This window comes from Cydia strobilella, chromosome 20 (genome assembly GCF_947568885.1).
Source record: "Cydia strobilella chromosome 20, ilCydStro3.1, whole genome shotgun sequence".
Taxonomy (NCBI): Eukaryota; Metazoa; Arthropoda; class Insecta; order Lepidoptera; family Tortricidae; genus Cydia; species Cydia strobilella.
Window position 1 is genome coordinate 4,245,372 of NC_086060.1, and position 27,929 is coordinate 4,273,300.

The 27,929-nt window shown below is 37.4% G+C and overlaps 3 protein-coding genes across 4 annotated transcripts in view; 2 read left to right on the forward strand and 1 right to left on the reverse strand.

The window, feature by feature from the left end:
• LOC134750558 (probable small nuclear ribonucleoprotein Sm D2) overlaps positions 1-27,929 on the forward strand; it is a 119,115-nt gene that overhangs the window by 60,370 nt on the left and 30,816 nt on the right. The gene's annotated exons all lie outside the window — the stretch shown is intronic.
• LOC134750469 (disintegrin and metalloproteinase domain-containing protein 12-like) overlaps positions 1-27,929 on the forward strand; it is a 96,384-nt gene that overhangs the window by 43,776 nt on the left and 24,679 nt on the right. The window lies entirely within an intron of this gene.
• Positions 25,214-26,607, reverse strand: LOC134750742 (kelch-like protein 3). The gene is made up of 3 exons (XM_063685984.1): positions 26,575-26,607; positions 26,223-26,386; positions 25,214-25,469 (listed from the first exon to the last, which is right to left on the reverse strand). The coding sequence occupies exons 1-3, from the start codon at positions 26,605-26,607 to the stop codon at positions 25,214-25,216; spliced, it is 453 nt and encodes a 150-aa protein (XP_063542054.1).

The window sequence follows — 27,929 nt, forward strand, 5'->3', positions numbered from 1 at the left end:
GAAGTGCGACAGTGTGACGATGATGTTAGCGTTTCGTTCGCTACGGCGCAAAGTATTGGCTTCTTGGCTAGGCCCCCAGGGCTACCTTTTCACTGAGGCGGTTGGCAAAAACCGGCCAAGTGCGAGTCAGACTCGCGCACGAAGGGTTCTGCACCGTTACGCAAAAAAACGGCAATGAAATCACGTTTGTTGTATGGGACCGCCTGAGATAAATGGTAGACTCATTCATACTGGTGAAATTGTGTAGTACAGTGCATCATCATCATAACTCTTAAGAGCCTGGCTCTTGTCGGTGGAGTAACCGCCACTCCGTTCTTCCTTCTGCCGCTGTTTTGAGCTCCTGATACGTCACTACGTTGATTTTCTCTTTGGCTTGGTCCAAAAACGCACGTCTCGGTCTTCCTCTGCCTCTGCTTTTTTCTATTCTTCCTTCTATTATAGACTTTATGCTTTAGTACAGTGCATTGGTCTTAAATCTCGTATTTTTATCTCCGCGACATTTAAACAGCTGTGTGCGTCATTCTCGAGAGGAATGCCTGCTGTCACGGCCAACATGTTTCGCACGGTTATGGTTTTTTAATGCACATTTTTACAAGGTTTTTATATGGCATGTGTTAAAAATGTTGGGAAAATACCTTTTCATTTCTCATGCTCTGAAAGAGAGTCATTGTTGTTCTAAAAGGTGCGCAGAAAATGATACGTGTCTGCACTAGAGCATTTCACGTTCGAAGTACGATTTTTTTAATTTTTTTACGATACGCAATTGAAATTTGAGTTTTTAAATGGATTTGTTATAAAATTTCCATTTTGACATTTGACTCTCCATTCCATAAATAACGATACTTTTGCCTGAATTGTTAATTGAAAGTAACCTCAAGAAATACTATGAAAATGTATACTTAACCATGTTTTTAACAAAATACATGCATTTTACTTTCCTCGTATTCGAAATGAAAAGTAGAGTGTTTAACTCGGGTGAAAGGCATCATTTCTGCCTCGGACTATTGGCGCTCTCACTGCGTTCGAGCGCCAAAATACCTCGGCAGAATTGAGTGCCTTTCATCCCTTGGTTAACAATCTACTATTTTCTTTCTGCCCAGCTATTTGTACAGAGAATAGAGGTTTAGTATAAATAGTAGAATACAGAGTAGAACAATAAATTTTGTATTAGGAACATTAGGGTGAATTATTTATTTAATCTTTATTGCACAAAAGAAAATACAATCGTACAAAAGGCGGACTTAATGCTAAAATTGTACATAACCAAAGTTTTAAAACTCTTGTTTGAGGGTCAATGATCTTAGCAGGACATATTGCGATTGGCACACTTTATAAGTTTATATTTAATTAACAGATGTTTCATTAATTCGCAAGTTTCGCAGCGCTGCTAGCAGTTCGCGAACATAATTTAAACTTAACAATTTAATTTTCAAAAGTGGGTCGACTTAAATTGTTCAAATTAATTAAACAGTAATAGAATCTTACTGTTTAATTGTAAAGGTCAGGCCAAGAGCACCCTAAACTGAGAGGGATAAGAAATATGATTTTAAAATCCCAATACATATTATTAAGAATACCGTAGCTGAGGGCCTACCACGAAAATCGAAATTCCGTTATCTACATATCTAACTCGCTTTCTTGTTTCATCATCATCATATACTTAAGAGTAAGTCTCTTGTCGGTGGAGCAATTTCCATGTTTCGCGGTCCTCTGCCTTCTCTTTGACAGCCTGATACGACACGACGTTGAGTTTTTCCTTTATTTGATGCATGTACGCTCTCCTTGGTCTTCCCTCCTTCCTCTTTGCTTCAACTTTCCCTTCTATGATGTTTTTGATAAATTCGTCGTGTCGTATCAGGTGCCCAAGCATCTTTCCTCTTCTATTATCTATAGTTCTTAACAAAGTCCTCTTTTCTCCTACTATACGTAAAATTTCTTGTTTATTCTAGCAATATAGCGAAATATCGCGGTAGACAATATGTATGATTAGTTGATTACCTACAATACGCAAGCTAACATTATTTCAACTTATTTTTAGATCTCGATCGTATTCTAAATTCTAACCTTAGGTACTTAAATAAAAGGGCGCTACTGAGTACACAATACCAGTCCCTTATGGCTGTTTTCTATCCACTTTATTTACTGTGAGTAGCACGGCAGTATACGGTTTCTCTGCCGCAAAAAAAAACATAATATGTCAAACAAATTGAATTATGGCCGCTTTGGAGCTTACCGCAAGACAATTGTGAACACAGAAAATATTCTCGTTTTGTTATTTTTATTTTGCAGGGCTAAATTTGGCAGAACGGGACACTTATAGATTCGTCTCAGTGTTCCTTATATGTATGTCTGTCACTGGTGTTTTCTTTTTACATTGTAGATATATTTTATTCAAACTGTAGAATTTTTTTAATGCTCCCTAAATGAGAAAAAAAGTTTATAAAAAAGGTTACCTAAATTCTAATTGAACACTAATGAGGATTGTATAACCATTAAGAAACAAAAACCTTCGGGTTAATTTTTTTGTACCTTATGACCCTATGTTCGTTAGGTTAAGGTTCACAAAACACGGTTTATAATATTAGCTTACTGATAAGTTTATATTAAAGGTCGCATGCAATATTGCAGTGGATGTTGCAACTGTACAATGTCAGAATTGGGGGGAAAGTTGAACCTGTCCGCGGGCGTGGACTGATAATGCCAATTATAGTGATACTGGCCCTCTTTATTACGTTATAGTAATAAATAATTTTATAGACATGATGACAATTAAAAATACATATCAGATAAGTACGGCCAAGGGATTTGATTTTTGTGCAAGTTGTCTGACTGTCCGTTTTCTCATTGACAATATCGTGACAATTTTATGAGATCCCTAGTTGTTTTCATATTGATTGTATAAATTAAAAGAAATAAAATCCCTAGAATGTACATACTTATGAATGACACTGCATTTTTTTTGTTTAAATGGAAGACATTCATAATCTGTTTTTGTTGATGTGTTACAAATATTGGTGTAGTGTTTATTTGGACTTTTAAGCGACCTAAATGTAGTTTTTTCTATGACAATACCTAATATATAGGTATAGTACGATTTTTAAGATTATTAATTTCCGTAAACTATAAAATATAATAAAATATCTTTATAATTGTCTTTCTGTTAATAAGTCTAATTAATTTAATGTGTTCTTCTATATTTTGTATTGTTTCTTGTATTGACTGTATATTCTCTTTAACTTGCAAATTGAAACTTTAATTTCAATATCAAAAAAGAAACGGATATCAAAACTGGCTGTCAAGTATCGGTTTCCGTTTGAATGTTTTAATTAAATAATAACGATAATGAAAATAAGTGGCTGTTGCAAAATTGGGGTCACGATAGAGATCGAGACCCGAACTTTTTGTTATAAAAAAATAGTACATTTCGATGCTAGTGCGGAAAGTATGTCATTACTTCACAAGTACCGAGATATCTTGCCACGAGCCTTTCGATAGGCATTCGAGTTCGAGCTATTTTTTTGCCGTTTTTTTTTTGCGTAATGATACGGAATTCTTCGTACGCGAGTCCGACTCGCACTTAGTCGGTTTTTAGAGTTCCGTACCCAAAGGGTAAAAACGGGACCCTATTACTAAGACTCCGCTGCCCGTCTGTCTGTCTGTCACCAGGCTGTATCTCGTGATCTGTGATAGCTAGACAGCTGAAATCGGCGGGGTCAGTACTTGGATGGGTGACCGTTTTTATAGTTAATGGTACGGAACCCTTCGTGTGTGAGTCCGACTCGCACTTGGCCGGTTTTTTTATTTGATAGCTAGCTGAAACGTCATATCGCGACATAAAAATCGAGAATAGTTATTTACGATACAAGTGCGAAAAAGAGGAAATTCGAAACGAGTGGCGATAAATTAAACCACGACCGCAGGGAGTGTTTTAAATCGACACGAGTTGCGAATTACCTATTCGCACGTGTATCGTACAACGTTTAACAGTACATAAACCCCTTTAAACTTTCGACATATGCACGGAAAGTGCTCTTTTACGCACTAGTGCGAGAAAGTAGCACCATATGTACTGTAAAATAATGTTTTAATTAATTACTAACTAGATGGTCCTTCGAACTGGACGCCACATGTCCATCTATTATAATAACAATGAAGCCACTCTACACGAATTGTGACAACAATAGGCGACAAATTGAAATTGTCTTCACACTACACTACTGTTACAGGGTTCCATCTCACTTACTGATTGTTAATAATGGAACCTTGTCGCAGGAAGGTGGTGGGTAGGGTGAAGATTGGTTTGTTTGTCTCGAGTGTGATTTGTTTGGACAAATGGTAGTTTTTGGTAAGGGGCATTGTGTGGAGAGTCCCGAAGATATGTGTACACATAGGTCTTTCCGGGAATTACGTCCAAAAATACATTTAGAGCCATTCGACTCATTGCAAGCTACATGTCTGTTTGTTTGTTTTATTTTCATTTTATTTTAATTATATGTAATCGATGACTATTTTTCTGAACTTTTGTAACACTGTCAGAGAAAGAGACACTCTTATTTTAACTTTCCTGAAAACTGCGTGTGCGCACAACGCACTTTCTTGCACCAATTTACAGCAGCAAGTATAAATAAAGTTATAGAGCATAGAGCAAGTGGTAAAGAGCACTTTTGCACTGTCATGATGTACTACAAGTTAGATATATGTAGGTACAACAACTGATACTATAATAGGTAACATTAAGATAAGATTAGGTAGGCATATTAAGATTAATTTAATTGTATTACTAATAAATAATATGGGCCTTTGTCTGAAATAAATAACTGAATTGAATTTAAAATATTTGTATGAACTGAATTTATTCTTTAAATTTCTTGAAAACTTAGGTCCAGTCGGTTGATATTCCGCAATATTTTCTGCTAGCACTATTGTTGATAAAAATCTTTTTCAATTAGAAACCATCGACTTCGGTTGCACGCGCGGCAGCGCCAGTTTCACTTAATAATTGGAGTTTGACCGACGCTCACTTTCCATGGTTTGCGTGCATGCTAATCATGGTAAATCGTTGTAAATTTGTACTAATATCTTGGGCGACCAGAAGTCCTGATCTTTGCGGGCCGCCCCCGATTTTCAGCTACTAAATTTAAGTCCCGAAATTCGCGATATCTACATAATTGAGGACAAACCACTGTCTGAAAACTTTATAGATTAATAAGCTAATTTTTCAATTTATAGAAATATACATTGATGGTTTCTCTTTTCCTGATTATTAACTCTCAAATAGGCAGATGAGCAGTGCTATTAAGTCGTAAATATGTGTAATATATTTTGTTGAATTTTAACCCCTAATCCCGAATTTTGAATTTGACTGTCCCGTAAAATAGGAAATCAGACCTGTAACCCTAACTACAGCAATACTTCTTTTTATTTCAGTCACATGCATAAACTTACAGAGCTAAGGATGCCAAAACGCTTATGCACATACACGCTCACATACGCATTTTTCGCGGTTATATGGTTTAATTACGTTTAGAAAGACCAGCAAAACAAATGATTAAAACACGAAAATTTGAACTCTATGCCACTGTCATACGAGCTGCAACATACGCACATTTACATCTTGGTATTCATTATTGTCTCAAGACTAGAGGTAGAGAGGTCAAGAACTAGTCAAACCATTACTTACGTAATGTCGTAACTCGTAAATAATTGCTATTGCGTAATGTAGTCTTATTGCTTGATGATAAAGTAGAGTTTGCAATGACGTTTCCGCTATTAAGAAAGTAGATTAGTGTAATTAGTGCAGGTTGCAGTGGACTTGCATTACGGATTAAAGCGGTTAGAATTATGTACCGTTGCTGCGGCGAGGTGCAGTAGAAGGTATAAGATTAATAGTGAGTATGCACTTTTGATGTCGCTTTTTAGAGTCTAAAAAGATTTGCCGACTGTACTTTTCCTAAGTCGTCGTCAGATCAGCACTACGATATATAGAGAAATTATTTAGAATAGTCATACCTCCTTATTTATAAAACTTTACGTGCCCGAATTAGTTATTTTGGTTTTGTCGAATAAATAATACCTATGTGTCATTTGAGCTAAAATGATAGATTAAGACGAACGATTAATATTAGCTAATTGAGACTTGTAGCGCGTTTATAATTATAAATAATGCCATAAAACTATCACTAATCCTGCGAGTATTTTTCTCTTACATCCTGACCCTACACTTTCTAGCAATTGTAACTTACATACACTAAACCTTAACCCACACGAATGGGCCGAGACAAAATCACGCGCGCACTAGATAAATGCCGTGGTGCACTTGTGCTATAAAAAACCGGCCAAGTGCGAGTCGGACTCGCGTTCCAAGGGTTCCGTACATAACATAATTTGAACAATGTATTTTTTATGTGAAACGTGAGTGAAATGTCTTTAAAAAACCCGTAGGGGCCGGATCAAAAACTAAGTAATTAAATCCGACTCACGCTTGACTGCACATTTCTAATAGGTTTTCCTGTAATCTATAGGTAAAGATCTATTTTGTGTATTTTTTTCAAAATTTTAGACCCAGTAGTTCTGGAGATAAAGGGGGGGGGGATGGTCGTTTTTTGATTATTTTCTTGAATAACTTCTAAACTGTTTATCATAAAATTATAAAAAAAATATATTTGAGATTCTCACAATGAGCTCTTTCATTTGATATGTTATATAGTATATTCGATTCGATATTCGATATAGTTTGAAAAACTTTATTTTTTAATTTTCTCATTTACCCCCCAAAAGTAGCCCCCGTGTTTAAAATTCATTTGTTTACGTTACATGTCCGTCTTTGGGTCACAAACTTACATATGTATACCAAATTTCGACTTAATAGGTCCAGTAGTTTCGGAGAAAATAGGCTGTGACAGACGGACAGACAGACAGGCAGACGAGACGCACGAGTGATCCTATAAGGGTTCCGTTTTTTCCTTTTGAGGTACGGAACCCTAAAAATCAGTCATCGCTACTCGCTTCGCACTGATCGCCACCGGCCGTTGCGTTCAAATAATTTATCGCCAATCTGTATAACTATAACGCAAGCGAATTTCCTATTAATTTACTTTTAGCTATACAAAACATAGCCACCGAAAACTGTAATCTGAATTCAACCTTAAAACATTTATGATACAGTTGAAATTGAGGTGTGTATCAGTGGGTTTTGCAAGCTGCGCCTACGCAAGTGAGTCAGCGAACAGCTGTCTCATTGACTAGCAGGTGTCTATTGTAATTGTTGCTGAGTTATGTGGTGATGTGTGATAGTGATAGTATCTGTATCTGGATGTAGTATATTCATAAGATTCGCACTTTCAACATTGACTCTTTGTCGCATTGACTAGCAGGTGTCTATTGTAATTGTTGCCGAGTTATGTGGTGATGTGTGATAGTGATTAGTTTCTGGATGTAGTATATTGATAAGATTCGCACTTTCAACATTTACTCTTTGTCGCATTGACTAGCAGGTGTCTATTGTAATTGTTGCTGTTATGTGGTGATGTGTGACAGTGATAGTTTCTGGATGTAGTATATTGATAAGATTCGCACTTTCAACATTGACTCTTTGTCGCATTGACTAGCAGGTGTCTATTGTAATTGTTGCCGAGTTATGTGGTGATGTGTGATAGTGATTAGTTTCTGGATGTAGTATATTGATAAGATTCGCACTTTCAACATTTACTCTTTGTCGCATTGACTAGCAGGTGTCTATTGTAATTGTTGCTGTTATGTGGTGATGTGTGACAGTGATAGTTTCTGGATGTAGTATATTGATAAGATTCGCACTTTCAACATTTACTCTTTGTCGCATTGACCAGCAGGTAGCAGGTGTCTATTGTAATACATTTAAATAATTTCACTTTATCTCTTTAATATTAATATCTTGCAAACGCGGTGCGCAGTAGGCTGTCTTTAATATTCGAAGTTTTGTGGAAAATGTCGCATTAAGCGCCGAGCGGGAGCCGAGCGGAAATAAAGCGATTAATATGCCGCATTAGTACAAGTTAAAACATTATAAATTACAACAGTCCCGTATGCATGCCCCAGCTTGTCAGCTTTGCTTCTTTCTAACGCAAAAGTTTTAAAAACATTGTCTGCTCGTAATTAATATGTATTCTCAAATAATTAATAAATATAAATATTTGGGGACAATCTTACACAGATCAACCTAAGATTGTAATGTATTGGCGAACGCTGTAATTACACTGTTTTTGAATAATAAACAATAAATCTTGCCCCAAACTAAGCATACCTCCAGACATATCTACAGAAACATACCTATCCATACTTTGCAGTCTAAATTAAGTTCGAAGACATTACTTTGCAGTGCAAATTAAGTGCAGTCTGAAGTAAGTTCTAAATTAAGTTTTGCTTTCAGTATCCTTGAAAATCCTCAAATGACATCTGTGTTATTAAAATACTATATAGACTAGAAGCTATTCAAGAATCCTCATAAATATACGAGTCACCGTTATTAAAGCTAGTAAATTAGACCGTCTAAGACTAGGTCAGGTCAGGCCATGTCATAATGACCTACTAAGAGTTTTACTACTACTACTACTACTACTATTACTTACGAAATTATCGGTTTTTATGGTAGTGTAACATGTATGGGTGCATCGGTCATTGATTCGATCGATTCTAGTCCTCATTATGAACAAAAGTCTGTTTTTGTCCAGTCGCGGACTTTATTGATAATGATAAGCCATTAAGGTTTTTTTACGTTTGATATATTTCATAGCGCAAGTATCTAACAGCCAAATGATTGAAATGGCGGCGTGCGGAACCGCGTCAGGGAGATAACCGCGTAAATGCATGGCTTAAAGTCCGTGACTGTGACCTTACACTGGTGTGTATTGTAGCAAGTGCAAATTAGCAAAGAGTCATCTTAAATATCGGGAAAAAACATGAGTATCATCGGAAAATGCTTGAGTCATAGACACGTCAAAGTGAGTCATCGGCATCTTACGCTTGTTTTGATACATATCTGTTATCACAACTCTTTAATGTGTTTTATGCACGATCTATCTTATCTATTGTTTAATTAGTGCAAGTTTAATTATGTCATTTATCAATGTTTGCTTGGGATTTTTATCTTTGTGAATAAACGTTTCTTGTGTTTATTATTTTTTATACTTTTTTATAGTTTTGTATAAACCGGTACTGTTATCAGTTAGTTTCTTGATTTATCTACTTTTTATAAAGATTTACCTCGTGAATAAAATGGTATGTTATTGTTCATCTTAAAATATAGCATGTTTTTTAAGGAATACAGGCAAGGATTTCCTTAAAAAACACATTGGTATCAGACATGTCTAGTCCATAGAATTATATATTTATGTTAGTAACAAACTAAACCTTATTTCTTACGTTAGCTATTTACGTGTTAAAAATTTTAACACGTAAATAATTTTAACTTAAAATATGCTCTACACATTTCCTCTCCGAGTGAATGTAATTCCAGTGTCTCCAGACTGCACTAGCCGGGTACTGTGACACCAGCAGGCTTAGCACGGTAGCATTTTTATCGCCTGTCGCCATGCCAGTCACGTTCTAACAAGTATATGTAAGTGCAAGTGACAGGCATAGTGACAGGTGATAAAAATGCAACCGTGCTGACACCGCAGATTCACTAAGCTGCTGGTACTCTCCCGCACGCGGCGCATGCCGCGCATCAGGGAAGCGGTTCTCTTGAGTATTATTGAGATAAAGCTGTCCACGCGTGCGAACCGAACATACCTGATGCACTACAAAAGCGTGGTAGCCCAAACAGTAGCCGTTGTTATAATGGAGGCCTGTGCTCATGGCCTTTCGGTTATAGGTATTAGTGAGGACTAGGACCGTAGTATTTTGCCCGCTTTTCTACTCTATAATTACGCCATTCAGTATTATTATAATACCCAGTTATTTAATTACGGATCAGGACTTGTTTTACTACAATTTCTGAGTTTGCAGTCGTGTCGAATGGCGTATTGGTTATATTTCTTGTTTACACACGTGCAAAACGTGCCTTTATGCTAATCTTACTGGAAATCATGAGAACTACTCACTATAGGTACATTTATTCAATGCGTCCGTTATTTAAACAGCGAGAAAACTTCATGCTAATGTAATAAGTGTGTGTAGATACAGATTGCACTTATTTACATAGTTGAATGCTAATTTCGATGAGAATGTCTTGCAATGAATGGCTTTGCCTACTTAATCATGAAAATAATCATGTTTTATTCGATTTTGGTTCGACAAATTGACATACTACATAGCTGCAAAAGTGCATGCTGACCATATTATGAATGAATTCCATTCATTATATATCCATGCACTTTCGCACCTTGCTGTATATGTCAAGATATAGTTAAATAGACATACTTAAACCAAACCTATGTACTTACATTATTTAGAGTTTGATCTCATATTTCTTTCCTTCTCAATCTCGTAGATTTCTTCCACAACATTAAAAATTTAGCCCCTTGGCAAAGGTAAGGCAACTTAAGGTTGGTATCGGGAAAGGTTCCAAAAATAGAAATCTTAGATCGGAAGCCACCCCGACCTTTGCCGGTAGATTAGGAAAGTGGCTATAAATGGAACGGGGAATTCTTGGCGTTGATAAAATCTAACCTGGTTCGGAAGAAGATTGTAAATAGGGGTTAACATTGTGTGCACAGTTTGGCGATAGATGCTGGACTAAATATAAACAGTGTTTTATTGGGTTTTGTATATACCGCTCATCTATATGGCCAAAAGCTCGGACAAATCAACTCTAGGGCATGCAGGGTAACAATATTAAAACTGAAAATAAGTTAAAATTAGACATGCTGGTTTTTTTTCGAGCCAACTTTAATGTAGTAAGGTTGTGATGTTGTAGGCCACTAGGCCATTCATTTGGTTTTTTCTTGGTCCGAACCCGTCCGGTATCATTTACTTGACTGCATGAATTACTACCTATTGAAAGCGTTCCAAATAAGAACTGGTGCCTTGCATTAAATAAGGATTTAGAATTTTAAATGTTAATTATGACAAAGTGATCATGCCTGCCCAACGGGTCTTTGTTTAGTATTTAAAAAACAATTTCGGATGTTTTCTTTAATTTGGATTTTTTTACTAAAGAGTTATGTTACGACAAAAGTAGCTGAGGAAAATTTTAAGCATTCAAGTAGTCATGTAATGTGGAGTAGCGCAAAAAATACTGTCACAATTCTCATAATAAATGACACTTTATTACAAGTCCCTTATAATTTTTATTGCGCTGTCAGACTCAAAAATCAAAACCTTTTTGTGGTCAAAACGTCTTTGTGTCTGCGATGGGACTGGATGGGACGATGAGTCATTTGCCTGTGTGAACTTCCTTCCATTGTGAATCCTATTCAACCTCCTTTTGACCCCTGTTACCCTGGTGGGCGTGTAATTTAATAATGCATTCGTTTACTGGGTAGCAATAGGTACAGTGAAATGGAAACTTAAACGAATTCGTAACTCTTAATAAGTAACTTTGTCGAAATCGCGGGCAGTAGCGAGTAATAGTATTATTGCTTACTTTGATTAAACGTTCAACTAGTACTATTGTGTCTTGTATTTGCTTTAAAACGTAAACAAACAACGATAAATATTGTGTACAATACAAAACGTTATTGCAATGATGCCATCGTCGGCATCGACTTTTTACAGAGCCTACCTTAAAAAAAAAACTTTTGTTTCTATTAATACGTGGCTTCATTCATTCATACCTTCTCAATTACTATAACATAAATTTTCCGAAAACAAAAAGTAACTTTTCAAAATGCTGTCAGTTTATTCTTTTAAATCTAGATATCAGTTTCTTGAGCCATTAGTACAGCGGCCAGATGGCCTAAAACACCATTCAATGTGACTGTACAGTATACTTCTTGTACTTTTCTTATTTTTGGATGTATCTGTTTAATTATTTTTCGATATAATATACAGGATATTCACAGTCATTGTATATAAATTTGGACTAATCCATTCAGCCATTTTCAATTTAGAGCAGTTCAAAGTCAACTCAGGATTGTGAAATTTTTGAGCGTTTTCTAATAATTTGTTAGACCAAGTGAAAATGTTAGATTATGTTATATATTTGTAATCTACTCACAATGCCCTTTCATTTGGTACCCCACATGGTATGTTTAAAAGAAAAAAGTTAAAAACTTTGTACTGCCGATTTTGTGACGTCACAGTTATCCCCCCCACACTCTTAGAAAGTGACAAGTTGTTATTTCGTACTCAGTAGACTCTACCGAACACAACGATACCACTTGTCGGTAGTATACTGTACAGTCACATCGAATGGTGTTTCAGGCCATCTGGCCGCTGTACTACATGTATATCGTCATACAAATTATTACATAAACCAAAGAGGTTTACAATAGTGGCATACTGGCAAAAGTTGTATGAATATTTAAAGTGAATAAATAAATTAAAAAAAAAAAAAATGTATAGTTAGTGGCTTAGTTGATCCGTGTAATCTAAATGTCCCCCTTCACCCCCCCCCCCATTTTTTTTTCGAAATAAAATTGCATTGTCACCTAAATATTAGTCATCTAGGTACATAAGTCACAGTACCAAGAAAAATCAGTCCAATACCGTCAAAAATGCTACTATGACAATACAAAGTATGACTCACTTTGCTTACCTAGATTCATTATATTATATTTACCTTGCTTAATTCCGGTTTCGCGGATAACACGTTTACATTCTAATTATCTCCGAATTTTAAATCACTCTGGATTCTACACCCTTGACTATCTAGATTCAGAATTCAGATCATTGCGCTACCAACATACAGAGCAGAATTCAAATATCATGCAAATCGCAAATCGCACATATTGTCCATGTCGTAAATTGACATGTTGTAAACCGTATTGTAAAGGAATAAGGTTCACCGAAGGTTAGTTAAGTGTTTATGTTAGTACTGGCAAAGAGAATAAGTAGTAAAGAGGGTTATTGTTATAGTAAATTTCGTAGTGTTCAGTAAAAAATAAGTGCATTCCCGTTGCCAAGGAGGTTTTGGGATTATACTGAGCAACTTTTACTAAATCGCGAAAAAAAATTTGGCTGTTTCATACATTTTGGCTGGTCCATTTTCTATGGGAGGGTACATTTTTTTTCTCGATCCCAATCTATTCGAGTATAACTTTTACTTGATATTCCGAGGCACGTTTTTTCCTTAGACTTTACTTATCTTATACGGAGTTACACATATCTTTGGTACTGGTGCATGCCCGTGCATATTATCTATGGTCCGCTTTTGTTTTTAAACACGGTTACGATGGCCTTGAAGTTCTGAATTCCAGTTTTGAAACCGACAAGTGGAGATAAAAAGTAAACCCTCGGCATAGACCTAGCATTACATAGATCAGCTATACGCGTGCGCCCGTGAGGGACAAAACATACGCAATGCGACAATATGATTGGTCGAGTAGATTTGTAGCCCACCTAAACCATACTAAATTTACGGTGGGAAATAAAGAAAAATGTGAGACTGTGACAAGGACAAACAATAACAGCGCTTTCTCTGCTACTCCTACTGAAAGATACATAAGACTATCCCGTTCGGTCATTTCCCCCCACCCCTCATGACCGATCCAGTTATACTAGATTTATGACCCTTTGCAAGTTTGTTTTGTTGGCGAGGCGTGTTTGTGCATTTTAAGTGGAAATAGCTTTTTGCGCTCTCGACCAGCGCGATTGTAAGCGGTCGCCGCAATCTATGAACAATTGAACAAAAATCATCAAAATGTAACCTAGAGTGTGGGATGTCACATACACGTTATCTGCCCTTTAAAAACGTTATTTCCTTGTTGGAGTACCCAGTACCCCTAACATAAAACAATTCTTACTCACCTTATCTTTGTTGCTTGATGGATTTCACCATGTGGCATGGGTAGATGATCAGGTGATCCGTTTGCTCGTTTGCCTCCTATATCATAAAAAAAGGAGAGGGGAGGGAGGTATGTATCAGGTATGTATAGATTCGTGTCAATCGGGTTGGGGGTTGTGAATACAGGGTGTTTTTTCAATCGTTTCTCAGACTCCTCGAGGTGAATAATGTAGGTGGTGATAAACTAAGTATTTTTTATTATAGGACAAACCCGAAATCGCAAAATATTGGCCTGAGTCCCATATTTACCTCTCGGATTTATTTATAGTTAGTCGGGATCATAAAAATATTATAACTTTAGACATTTGACGTACTGACGTCCACACATGCAATTAACAAACTGCATGTAACTCCAGACTCTGTTGTTGAAACGGTATATTTTTAGAACCAAGGGCATGTTAGGTCAAGCTGCTAAGCTTCTTAGTAAATTGAATATTTCCGATCATACTAACTGAACTATTTTGAAAATTTACTGGTTTTGTGAGTTAAACGTCTAAGTTACTTTTGATCCATTAACAATAACAGATCAATAAAATAGTAGTGCCGTCAGCACATCATTGTCAAACTTAAAATTTATAATACAAGTAAGGTCTCATATGTGGTATTTTCTATAAAAAGGGACCTTATTGTCGATGGCGCTTACGCCATTATAAACGATGCTCCGAAATAAATACAATGCCGCGCGACGCTGTGCAGCGTAAGCGCCATCGACAATAAAGTCCCTTTTCATAGAAAATGCCCCATATGTAGTGGAATTATCGTGATTTACTTGGCTCTATGTCTAAGTCTATGCCTTCTCAATATTTTTTACAGTGAGTACAGTGACCTGCGAAATTACATGGAGAAATTATGAATGAATTCATTTATAAAGTCGCCATGCATTTTCCGGCTGATGGTACATATTATGTATGATGTTATTTTATTAACACTACGTGACTCGGAAATTTTAATTGCCATATATGTACTGTAAAACGTTGTACGATACACGTACGAATAGGCAATTTGCAACTCGTGTCGATTTAAAACACTCCCATCATATCGGTAGTGGGCCCTGGCACTTCAGACTTCACACTTTTCTTCAGCCTCAAATAATGCAATTTGATGTTCCCATATGTAGTATGAACCTCTCTGATCTGAAATAAAACTAGTGTAGTAAGCTTAAAGTCGAATTTAGAAGTGAAAAAGTTACAAAAACAAACAAACTTTTTTACTGAATAATGGTTCAATGTCCGCAACGGGACAAATATTTGTATGCAAAATGGAGATTGGGGTAACTACGCCTTGGTTTCGTTTCGTGCAAAATTGATTTAGATGCGAGACTAAACGTGCGATAACCTCAAGGCTCAAACTAACACGGGGAAGCGAGCAAAAATATTTGACATGCTTTTACTCTTGTATCAGTTTTACCAAAAGCGAAATACTTGTTTGCCTTGCCTTAAATCCTTGATTGAAAAAGAGTGTAAACAAAAATCCACAGAACTCGGTCTCTCGGTTGATCATCATCTTCCTCGTGGGATACCGCCGTTTAGCCAAAATATTTTTGAAATAAAACTATGAAAACGGATTATATCGCGTATATTGAATTTATAATACATCCCGACGTTTCGAACTCTTTACAGCGTTCGTGGTCAACGGGTGACTGAGGAAAAATTACAAAATGCAAAAATACCTCAGTCACCACGACGCTGTAAAGAGTTCGAAACGTCGGGATGTATTATAAATTCAATATACGCGATATAATCCGTTTTCATAGTTTTATTTCATGAGTAACTATCGCGGTAACCGAAGACAAAATATTTTTGCCAAATTTCACTTCCCAACAAACTTATGGCATCAGATTTTATATTAAAGGAAAAAATGGAAAAAGTTACACTTCCGGCAGGATTTGAACCCGCAACCTCCGCAATCCGTGCGTTGCTCTTAACCAATTGAGCTACGGAAGCCTACCAGAACCTTGCAAATCTTTCCATTCCTTCCCTTACGTATACACGCCTTTGGGGTGGCGTATTTGGAGTATCGCTCGCAGACGTATCTGCATGTTAAAAAAATTGATTATGGCATCAGTTTCATTTCCCAAATGAAATTTTAGCAAGTTTTTTACTTCGCAACCATTTCATTTCCCAACCCCATACTTGCGAAATAAAAATGACGTACTAGGTTGGATTATGAAAATTTGCGAAATGAAATTTTGCCAAATGATAATTTGCGTAAAATAGTTTGGGAAGTAATACTTTGGGAAACGATTTTTGGCAATACATTAGTAAACCCTTCCTCGTGTTATCTCGGCTTTTTTCCACGGCTCATAGGAGCCTGGGGTCCGCTTGGTTAATGATATCAATGGAATTATGTCATTAGCTGTACGGATGAATGACACGATATTTTGTTATTAGATTGGATGGAAAAAAACAAGTATTGACGGTGATCGCCAATAAATGTACAAATTATACAGTAAAATACAGTTTGCTTCCAGTCTTGGCCGAATATTAGAAACTGTGTTACGGAACGTATTTGATAATTTGTATTTTGTATTAAGATTTTTTATTCTCTGGTGAAGTGTTTACAATGTTCACATGTTATTCCATGGTTTGATTTAAAAATTGAGCGTTGAATCAAAACTATTCACAGCATTCTCAAGAAAAGATAACAGATAAGTAACACTACTAGTGGAATGCTAACTCTGCTTATTGCTGTTGGGTACTTAGATCATAATAATTCCAATAAATTCAATCATAAATGAGATCGTGACCCACCTTTGAATCGATCGCATTCAACTGATCGACAATAGAATCCTAATCAGATGTTTGGACTACATCAACATGATTCACTTCTTTGTCAACCTAACATCCGTTTCGATTCATATGCTAACCAGTGTTTGGTCAAGGTTCGGCAGACGCCATAAAACCACCATAATGATAAGAGCCCTGGTTTTAATGTTGCGGCTCATTGTTGTAGGTCATGCATATCTGGTAGGGTTGAACCATCATGGGGTGTTATTCTTAATACTTGTCACAGCATATCGTCTTAGTCTGACCAGTATAGGTACGCGGTTATCAAACTGATGTGTGAGCTAGATACCGCCGAGTAGACCTGCATCCAATGTAAAGACCGACATTGATGAGATGATCACTGATTTCAGTGCTGTGTTATTATTATAGTTGCAATACATACCTAATTTAATGTTAACCACGTTAACTATACTCCATTTCACCACTTTAGGGGTTGAATAAAAAAAACCTTTTTTTTGTGGAGTCCTACAAATAATATATAATGTTTCAAATTCAAGATTTTCAATGGGCTAGGCTGTTGGGCGTCACCTGTATCATATGAATCATATTATATCTAATTTATAAAGAGAGAATGACAATACATACTTCTCTCTTTGTGGCCAATACTTTAATCGCCGACAACCGTGTCCACAATACTTCCTCAGGTCAAGTTGTATTAGACACAAGCTTACAACCAAGACACAATGTTTAGGAAACTATTTAAGCCGGGGTCATGGGTCGATGCGTGTCGTTGAAATGCATAAAATGCATTATGCACCGGCGTTACTCACGCCGTCTGGCCGTGTGCGCAGCGAATCGTAATGAGCAGGACACACAAACTGAACAAAACAAAAAAATACTGTTGTAGAAGGGAACACCTAATTTATCAGGGCTTGTGAACATATTAAGAGTAGTCTTTAGTGCTTCTTATGGGGAGCAGTCTTATGGCGTCTCCAAGATTAAAATTTGTAACTAAATGTATGCATGCCCGTCCCCTTCCCCTCGGCCATGGCCCATATCAGTTTAGAAGGTAAGTATTTAAGCTTAACTTTAACTAAAAACCACAAAACTACTTCGGTTTCTTAATCAGGGTTGCAGTTACAGATAAGATATATTATGTTTTTCAGACGACCTTCTTCAAACACAGAACAAAACCAGTTGTCGAGTCACAATACACAATAGTCACAATATTATGAACGTCTTCATAGCGCATTCGTTATTATCAGTCAGACGATCAAATCTACAATATACGCATAGCATACCATTGTTTAAATATTTTAATTTGAAAGTTTTATGGTATTCGTGACCAGGGAGACATAAAACCGGTGGTGTTGTTTGTGACCAGAATGTGTCAATAGCAACGTAACATGGTAATACACTTTCACTCACTTGTATTAAGCTAAATAATGAAAAGGGCAGAAAGAACGCCAGAGTCGCCAGAATATTCCGATGAATAGAATCGATCACACAATTAAAAGTGAAATAATTACAAAGGCTAGAATTTAGGCATACTTTGCTAAAAACCTTGAAAACAACAAGGAAATAGACTTTCAAGATACGACCGAGCTTAAAACAATTCCAATTAGAACACAATTTAAACTCGACATAGAATCCAAACGGTATTAATTCCTTTGTTGTATTTAAGGACAGGAATGTAAGAAATGGTGATTCATACTTCTAAACTAGATCTAGCCGTAAGCACAGGGGCTGATACTAGCTACTTTAGTACCTAAGAGTAATCAAAACACTAGAAAGCGCACATTAGATTGAGTAGACCAAAAAGCATTATAAAGTCGAAAAAAATGATGTTCAATCAAACGTAGAAAGTTTTTATTGAAAATGCAGTCTAGACACTTAAACCTAAGTGCTTTGTATTTTATGAATTTATGACTTCGATTTTTTTAAGCTTTAGAACATAAATCATTTATTATCGGTTAGCTTACGCAAATATTCGAATTTGATATTTTGTACGCCATTTCGGATGTTGGTTAAAAGCTCCACGAAAGTTCTTCAATCATTCGAAATCACGCAGCTTTTCGTTAATGTAACGGTAATTTAACGTTATAATTTGTTATTAGATAATGTATTTTTTTTAAACTGGTAATTTAAAGGTTGCTTAAACCCCTGAGACTCCTATTCCCAGGTATATAGAAGTTTTTAAAGCTAAGAACCTAGATATCGTAGGTAGGTATATACAAAACATCAGATTCGAAAGACCTTCATTAGTCTTCACACGAATTAATTAGTCCCATACGCGTCGCTAGACTGATTGTACTAATTAAACTAGAGACTCGAACAAAACAATCGCATAATTGGTATGTTCGTTATGTTACGAGTAAATAAGTACCTACAACATACCGGAGAATCCTTTATATTAAAGTTTAAGCCAATTTACAGCATTTACACGATTTTAAGCGGACCAAAAGTGTCAGACCAAAGTGTGTGGACCTGAGTGTGGACCTAAGGATGTGTCGCCCAAAAGTATTTTTCAAGCGTTTGTCGAAAAATCGATTAAAATGTATCGTAGTTAAGTTGTTGTCTACAATACCTACATGCGTTCATCGTAACACTGATCATTCGATGAGCAATCGTTTAAAGTCGCACTCAATTGTATGTTTGTTATGTTTAAAATACACATAATAAAAAACCTATCCAATAAACCCACGGTATAATTAAGACAATTGGAGGTAGGTACAATAGCGAGAAATTGGCTATTGTACAACAAATAAATAGGCAGTCCAAAGAAGTTTTCTCTTTGGTTTTATTGATATGGATTGGTTAAGAGGAATTCGATTCCACGCCAATTGTTTGGGCTTGATTGGGATATAAAGGTTAAGATTTCTTATTTTCTGATGATTTTTTTAAATACTAGCGTTGTTATTTCCTCGTTTTCCTTCTCCCTAAGCGGCGTGCGGATCCGCGTGGGTGTGATGACAGCGTTAGTTACAGTCAGCATCAAAAGTAACGGATCAGGCTACGCGTCAAAAGTATCTACCATTCTCTGATAGCTAGATGATCGGTTTGCCGCTGTCACTGTCACATTTCGCAAGAAAGAACGGGAAAGATAATGCACGCCAAGTGTCAATTTTGATCGAATTTTGTCGATTTTTATTTATTTTAAAAACGTTACCTTACAATATCGAAATTCGAAAGCTATGAAATTACTATTTAAGTTAAGATTGTTATTTCTTCTTTTCTTGTTTATAGTATCACATAATAAATAACCGAGTAGAGTTGGATTAAAAGCCCGAGTTAGAGGTTACTATGGGAATTAATTGTATCGAGCGAAGTGTCATAATTCGTGTATCGGAAGCTATGTTATTAAAGACAATATAGTCAAGAACTACATATATTTTTTCCACGTCTACTAATATCAACGCCTCTTAGCAAAACATGATCATGTAAGGAGATTTTTCGCCTTCTGGCTCAGGGAACCGCCTTCTGTATGTGGAAAAATTAGACTGTGACAGATATTTTAGAAGGCTTATCTCTATTAGGAAAAGGATTCCCTGATGGTAGAATTGGTAGATACTTTTGGAGCGTTGTTTCATTCGCTACTGCTGTTGCATTGGTTGTATGAGCCAATGCTGATACATGGTCGTATGAGCGTGTGATTAGCCAAGTTTCGAAAGCAATGCGAATCAAGCAGGCTACTTAAATCCAGTACGGATATGATTGGTCGTGTCGTAGGTACTTGTCTACGTGACAGCGTGATAATGACAGTGTCCATCTCTTTTTATCACGCGGTGTTAAAAAGTGACAGGTACTTTACCATCGATAACTCCGTCCATCGTACGGTACACTCGTAATAGAATACTCTATAAGTCCTTATGCACTTATTATCTCCCTTTGAACAAGTTTCAGTACTTTTATAGAAAGTTGATCTGGAAACGCCATATTTATATCTACGCGGATAAGTTATGTCTCTATAACTGTTGCTTAGTGGTCGCAAATTAGATATGACCAGATCAGTTTATGACAGGAATGAATAGTTACCATTTATACGATAATACAAGTTCTAGTGCTAGCCCAACAATCAATAAGGTACGAGTAATCTATTTAGGTAGCGACGGCCTTGAGATAAGCTTATGTGGATGTTTTTTTTACTAAAGTGTTTTTGATGCAACACAGTCTGAAACCAAGTTGAAATAATAATATGAATACGCCACTAAGCCCACGATACCGATTAAACTGTTCGAAAAATAATGCTTTTGAAATACATATATATCTTTATTGGAGAAACAACAGAAGTAAGTAAAATATAAGTTATTTAGTTCAAAAGTTGTGCGTCCACCGGTTCGATTCCCGGGCGAGACAAGCGAATTTAAAAAAAACTTTGATTGTACTTTTGTTTCTTTAAAATAATAAAAGAATGTTCCCTTTAAGTAAAGTGAGCTAACTTAAGGTTTAAGGCACTTTCCCTCCAGGGCCCACTATATATTACTAGTTAGTGTACTACTACTACGACTTCATTTCGTGTTGTGGTTCCATTTTTATACGATGGATGCCCAGTAGGCAGCGGTGTTGACAGCCCTGGCTGTCGCGTCCCTCAGATCCAGGTCATGCGGGGCACGCCAGTGGATGTGCCATGGTTTGAGTTGCTGTGTCGCAGGTACACTGAGTCGAGAGGCTACGGAGCAGTCCCCATCTGGCCATGTTTTGCTTAACCCCAAGCCAACTTGGTACCTGAGCCTGTTTAAGGACTTCCAAATTGGCCAAGGCTCTTTATGGCCAGGCGGTAGTTGCTCCAAAGCCTGCACGTACACGTCCAGTGTATGGCACCGGGTCTGCCACAGCAAGCGGCTCACCCTGCAGGGGACTGGTGCTCCGAATGAAACTCCTGCGACTTTTAAGACGAGCAGGTGGCGAAATATAACCATGCAAGGGGTGCCGTTGGACGTTCTCCTGTTTGTGCTTTTCGATAGCGCATCAGGCTATCTCCCGACGAATGTCAGGGGGAGCCACTATTAGCTAAAGGGTAATGCTTGTTGAGCAAGGTCGGCTTTTTTACTAGTTAACTCGTGACGTTGAAATTTGAAATCCCCCTTATTCACATGTGTAACGCGCGTGGATATGGCTAGTTTCAGCTCGTAGCCTCTTGGAGCGGGTTCAGCAGCAATAATGTAGACGACGCCTTTCGTTTTAAATATTTTAATTACAAACTAGTACAATTTGTTCAGAAATCAGAGGAAAAGTAACTATATATATAAAAAAGGCACGTATGCGTGCATCTGGTAATGCAGTGAATAGCGAATGCCTTTAGTGGGGTTCGGCTCCTCCGTAGCAACGTCCTGGACCAATCACAGGGGCTGTAGATGTCGTGATATCGACGCTGATTGGCTGTCGATGATGCGATCTCGTACGGTAGGCTGCGTAAGTTGCATTGGGTACGGTCTCCCACATAAGTTGCATTAACAACATGCGACATAGTACCATTATCATTAGCAAAATGATAATTAAAATGCCAATTATTGTTGTTCTGAGAATACAATGTGAACGAGCTATTCAGTTGTTTATGTCATCTGAGTCCTTTGACTGTCTGTTCTGTACTGTCAATGTTTCGTCGTAACTCGAAACGGTTGTAAATTTAGATGTCCGTTATTTAGTCAGTCGATGTCGATGAAGTCGGAAATGCCGACACGAGGTTTAACCGATACACGGCCTGGTTTCTTCAAAACTTCGGATTAAAACGTCTGTTGCACATCTCTAGGTAAACAGTGTATCTCTCGTGTACTTGCTCTCATATCTCATATCAGAACAGGGAACAGTCACCGTAAATCATTCGTTATCAGTAATCGGGACACCGAGTGCTTGAGATCAGGGCTCGAGGACGCCACAGGATAACGGATGTTTATATATAGTTTTATTATCAATGTTTTTTTGGAACCATACATGTGCACAAACGTGGGATTGTGTACCTAAGCACTCAAAACTTACACTTTTTGTAAGATATATTATAAGTTCCTTAGGGAATCGTCCTTAGGTTATACGTATTGCTATAACTACATTGTGCTTGCAACTTCTTTCGTTTCTAACATACTCATAATACTCACTTTATAGTCTTTATGAGAATTTTCCTTACGCAAATCTTGGTTCATTTTAATTGCTGGTATTTATTAAGTATTTACTTAATTGTTTTATAACAAGTACTCTTTTTTGCGTCTATCTCCAGAATCGGCAGCGATATCGGTCCAGAAATGTATTTTTTGTTTGTCATTAACTGCCATTTAATCGAATTTAATAATGTGTAAAAATTATGTAAGCTTAAATATAGGGTATTTGAACAATTTCTTAGACGGAACAGAATAGAAACCCCGGCGCACGTTACATTGTATGTATTACATTGCAATGTAGCAAAGATGCAAGATGTAACTATTACCACAATCACAACTCACGCAACTCAATGAAACGTAACGTAACCAATAACTGCATTTCGCGTAAATCTAACAACTTGCATAACCTGCGGGAAAATGACGTAAATGAAGGCGTAAAAATAACGCGTAACTGGGTTATGCCGAAATTGGACGCGACGCGTGGGGTACCCGGGCCAAAACCATTCATGGGTATTGAAGTTTCGATGAAAACAATAGGCATAAACTATTATTGACTTTTGAGAACGAAGACGATTAGCACAAATCCTAAAATAAAATAATTATTCCAAAAATGTTGGGAACCTCTATATATGGATGGCAGTAAGGTAATAGTTCTTAACTTTTCAGTGATAAGGGATTATTCGAAATTTGTTTTTGCCAAGCAACACTAGGTAACTTATAGGGCCTAACGCGAACCACGTCGACGTGTTGCCTCCCTGTCACGCTTACGTACGAATTTACAAGTGCGACAGAGAGGCAACACGTCGAACGTGGTTCGCGGTAGGCCCTCTGGTTATAGACAAATACATTTATAGTGAAAAATCAAACGTTGTTCTGTTTAAAATTCGCGAATTGGTGGACTAGGTAGTAGGTACAGAAGGTACCTACGTGGTCCGAAGGCTCTTGTTTAAAAATCACTGGTGGTCTATAAGATAAAAAAAATGTTGTCTTCTAAAGTTTTTACAATGCATCGAAAAGTGCGTTTCCTACGGAGCCATATCATGCGGAAAGTACTACTTTTCCGCACTAGTGCATTTTGTTTTCAATTTTTTTTTACAGTCCATATTATGGTGCTACTTTCTCGCACTAGTGCGGAAAAGAGCACTTTTCCGCACTAGTGCTTTTTGTTTTCGATTTTTTAATAATTAAACTTATTTGCCATTATATGTTTTTTTTATTTACTCGCACAATGCATAGTAAAACATTGTATGACACACGTGCGTAAAGATGATTTCCGCACTTGTTGCATAAATAGCTATATTTATTATATGTACAAGCTTTAAGGACACTCCCAATATAGTCTAGGCTTTAATTAAAACTGATCTGGTGGTATTTCAATTAAAGCTTTTATTATTATCTAAATTTCGGGTACATCAGAAAAGACAAATTAGATCTCCGTACGACCTACATATCCTGTGGCAAACGGCGTAAACATGCAAAAGGAAATGACAGCTCGCAGGATATTTGTTTCCTGCATTCCTGTTCCTGTTTTTGAGCTTTGTAAATATATACATGATTATAGCAAGGACTAATACAATCAATTAACAATTACTATGACCTTTTGATAAACATACCTAACACACAGCTGATCCTTGGTATAAGTTATCTTTTTCGCATTGACATATTAATATCCGCCTTTTGTTTAATTTTATAGTATAGGTCGCAATGACGAACCGTACGAAGAACTCCATTTCCGCCAGCTTACCTTACAGTTGAGCACTTTTTTTTAGTTAGAGAAAAAAAGGATACCCATAATCAAATTAATAATGGGTGCAAACCACCCGTAAATAAGTAGCTATAACTGGTATAAGTTGCGTGTGAATAACGCAAAAGGAATGAATACTCTCTATGACAATTTCCATACAAAACTGCCAGTTTTAATTGCAGTGTGTGCTAAAGTAGCTAACAGAAGGAAATGAAATGAAATGAAATGAAATGAAATGAAATATATTTATTTGCATTAAGTGTGGTAACATTCATGGTCATAATATGTAAAATTAGATCACACACTTAGCTAATAATAAGCATGCAAAAACTTTTTTTTTTATGCCTTAACTATACAGACTAACAACTATAGGTATTTAAAATATTTACAAACATGAATGAACACAAGGAAATCCGCTGTCATGAGGTGAACTCCTCGTTGCCATCAGTGAGGCCGATGCGCCGCGAGCACGCGTACTCCATGAGATGGATCTTGAAACTGCTGATTGTGTTGTTGTCGATCACATACCTAACAAACGTCATGATTCCGAGGCAGTACCTAGGGTTAAGCGAGGTGCGGAGAAAATCGCAGCAGATTTGCAGCACACCAAGAAAGAGTAAAAAGTGCGCATTCATGAGGAGCTCGTGGACGTTAGCATCGGTGACGTCAATGCGTCCAATGTAAGCGTACTCGATGAGGAGCAGGGTCTCAAAGATCGTATTGATGTCACTTACCTGGCAAACGTCATGATCCCGAGGCAGTTCCTAGGGTTAAGCGAGGTGCGGAGATGATCGCAGCAGATTTGCAGCACACCAAGGAACGCAAGGAAGTCAGCAGTCATGAGGAGTTCGTGGACGTTGCCGTCAGTGACGTCGATGCGCCGGAGGTAGGCGTACTCAATGAGGAGGAGCAGTATCTCGGAGCGGACGCCGGAGATCAGGACATCGCTCTGCTCGCGGGAGTGTAGCGTCGTCGTGAACAGAGCCCTGTTCAAATTAATTTTGTAGTTGTAAGGGGGCGTTGACATTATACGTAACGCAATTGGGGGGGGGGGGGCTTGTAGGTAGGTCTTGTAAGGTTGGTATGGTACAAGGCGTAACAATGTTTTTTTATTTAACAAAATATACATACATATAATCACGCCTATTTCCCGAAGGGGTAGGCAGAGACCCCGGATTTCCACTTGCTACGACCCTTTCGCTTCCTTCACTTTCACTCCATGTTAAATTCAGGTAACACTGATTTAAACTTTCAGGAGTACACAGTTACAGTGACATAATTATTATTAGTTAGTAAAACATGTGGTCTCGGAGAAGACTGGCTAACGCAGCGTACTACGTAGGCGAACAACACGCGAACGCGAAGCGAAGTGATGCCGCGGGGGACTCCTTTGAATCCTTTGATATCTCATCAATCATTAAGTGTCCTCGTTGCGAACGCGAACGCCGTGGGCCCGCCGCGCCGCGCCGCTTCGCTTCGCGTTCGCGAGTTGTTCGCTCGTAAGACGCTGCGGCGACAAACGCGCAGCTAGAAAATGTTGATGTCATCTTTAGCCAGTCTTCTCCGAGACCACAGGGACAATGCCCGTCCTCGAAACGTTAGAGGTAATTTTAAAACTTAATTATACGCAAAAAAGTCTTGTTTACAAAAATAATAATGGATGTCGCGGACGATAATGCCCCACTTACCTTCTTTACCTGCATCTAAAGAAAACTAGCAGACTTTACTGAGCCACTCACAGAAAGTAGGGACTGCAGGCCGACAATATGGCGCGGTGGACGGGAAACGCGGCGCCATCGTCGGCACGCACGATCGCGTCGCACAGCAGCCGGCACTCGCGCAGCCGGTGCAGCGCCTGCATCGCAGCCACCGACATGCATCGGCCCGTCTCGCGACCCGCCGTCTGCCGGACAACGACGTATAATGACACAGAGGCTGTGTGTTTGTGCAAAGAAGACGCAACCGTGTACAAAGATGGCACATGATCGCGTCATACAACAGACAGCCCTTCTCATCGCCGTTTGACTAACCACGCTGTAACACACACAACTTACTTCATTATTTTCGTCTATTCTGCTTAACTCTACACACTGTTCTCGTCGTGAAAGGTAGCTTTGGAGCCATTCTAAAGCATTTCCTCTTAGTCCATATTTTTCACACTTAGTCAACAAAATATGATGATTCACAAAATCAAACGCTTTGCTCATGTCGAAAAAAACACCTGTTAAATGTTTACCCTTATCTATCTCTTCAGTTATATTTCTTATTAATGAATAGCAAGCTAAAGCAGTTGATTTTCCTTTTTGAAAGCCGTTTTGCTCCTCAGACATAAGTTTATGCCTATTACAAAATTCCGTAATTCTGTGATGCATTGCTTTTTCATAAATTTTGGAAAAGATCGAAATAAGTGTAATAGGCCGATAATTATTCATATTTTCCTTGTTATCTTTTTTATATAACGGTTTTACTATTGACTGTTTTAATTTTGTGGGAAATTTCCCCTGACTAAATGACTCATTTATCATATGTGCTAGTATAGGAGCTATAAGATTTGCACTTAATTTTATGATTTGAGTTGATATGCCATCAAAACCTACGGCTTTTGTATTATTAAGTGATTTTATGTGTTTAATTACTTCATCCGCGGTACAAGGAGCGATGAAAATACTACCGCTTACAGGTGTTATGTTACCTGTATTCGGCTTTTTAGATGATTTACCCGAAGTCACATTCAGAAAATGGTTGTTGAATGCTTCTGCTATTTCTTCTGGGTTATTTATTAATCTATTATTCACGTCAACTGACTCAATACTTTCAAAGGTTATAAGGGGATAGGATTGTACAAATGCATATAAAACAATAGAACAATAAGACGCACACTTAGCAACCTTAGAGTCTAAGTATTATTAAGGTGCGCATACACATTGTTAGTTATATAGATACAATACCCACACGATAAGTTTGTAAAAAAAGCATAGTCCAAACAAGGTTACCAAGTATTATGTGAAATATTACTTTAGGAGATACAAAGAATATCTTTGTATTTCCTGCTGCTTAGTAAGTTACGATGTCTCATGATTCTGATTCATTTTCTTTCTTGGCAACGGCCATTTCCTACTACATTTGCATTTATGATGTCGCTATAAAAGTTTCCTTACATGTTGTTAATCATTACTATTTCATCATCATCATCATGTCAGCCGATAGACGTCCACTGCTGGACATAGGCCTCCCCCAAGGCTCGCCACTCCGACCGATCCTGTGCCGCCCGCAACCACCGAACTGCCGCGACCATTACTATTTAACTATTGTTAAAATAAAGACTCACTATTAAAAAGAATTACAAGTGCATTTTAAATAAAGTCACCATCTCCATTGACTGTTGACACAAAATAAGATTGAAGTTACCATCCATTCACTATAATCAGCTAGTTATAAGAAAAACG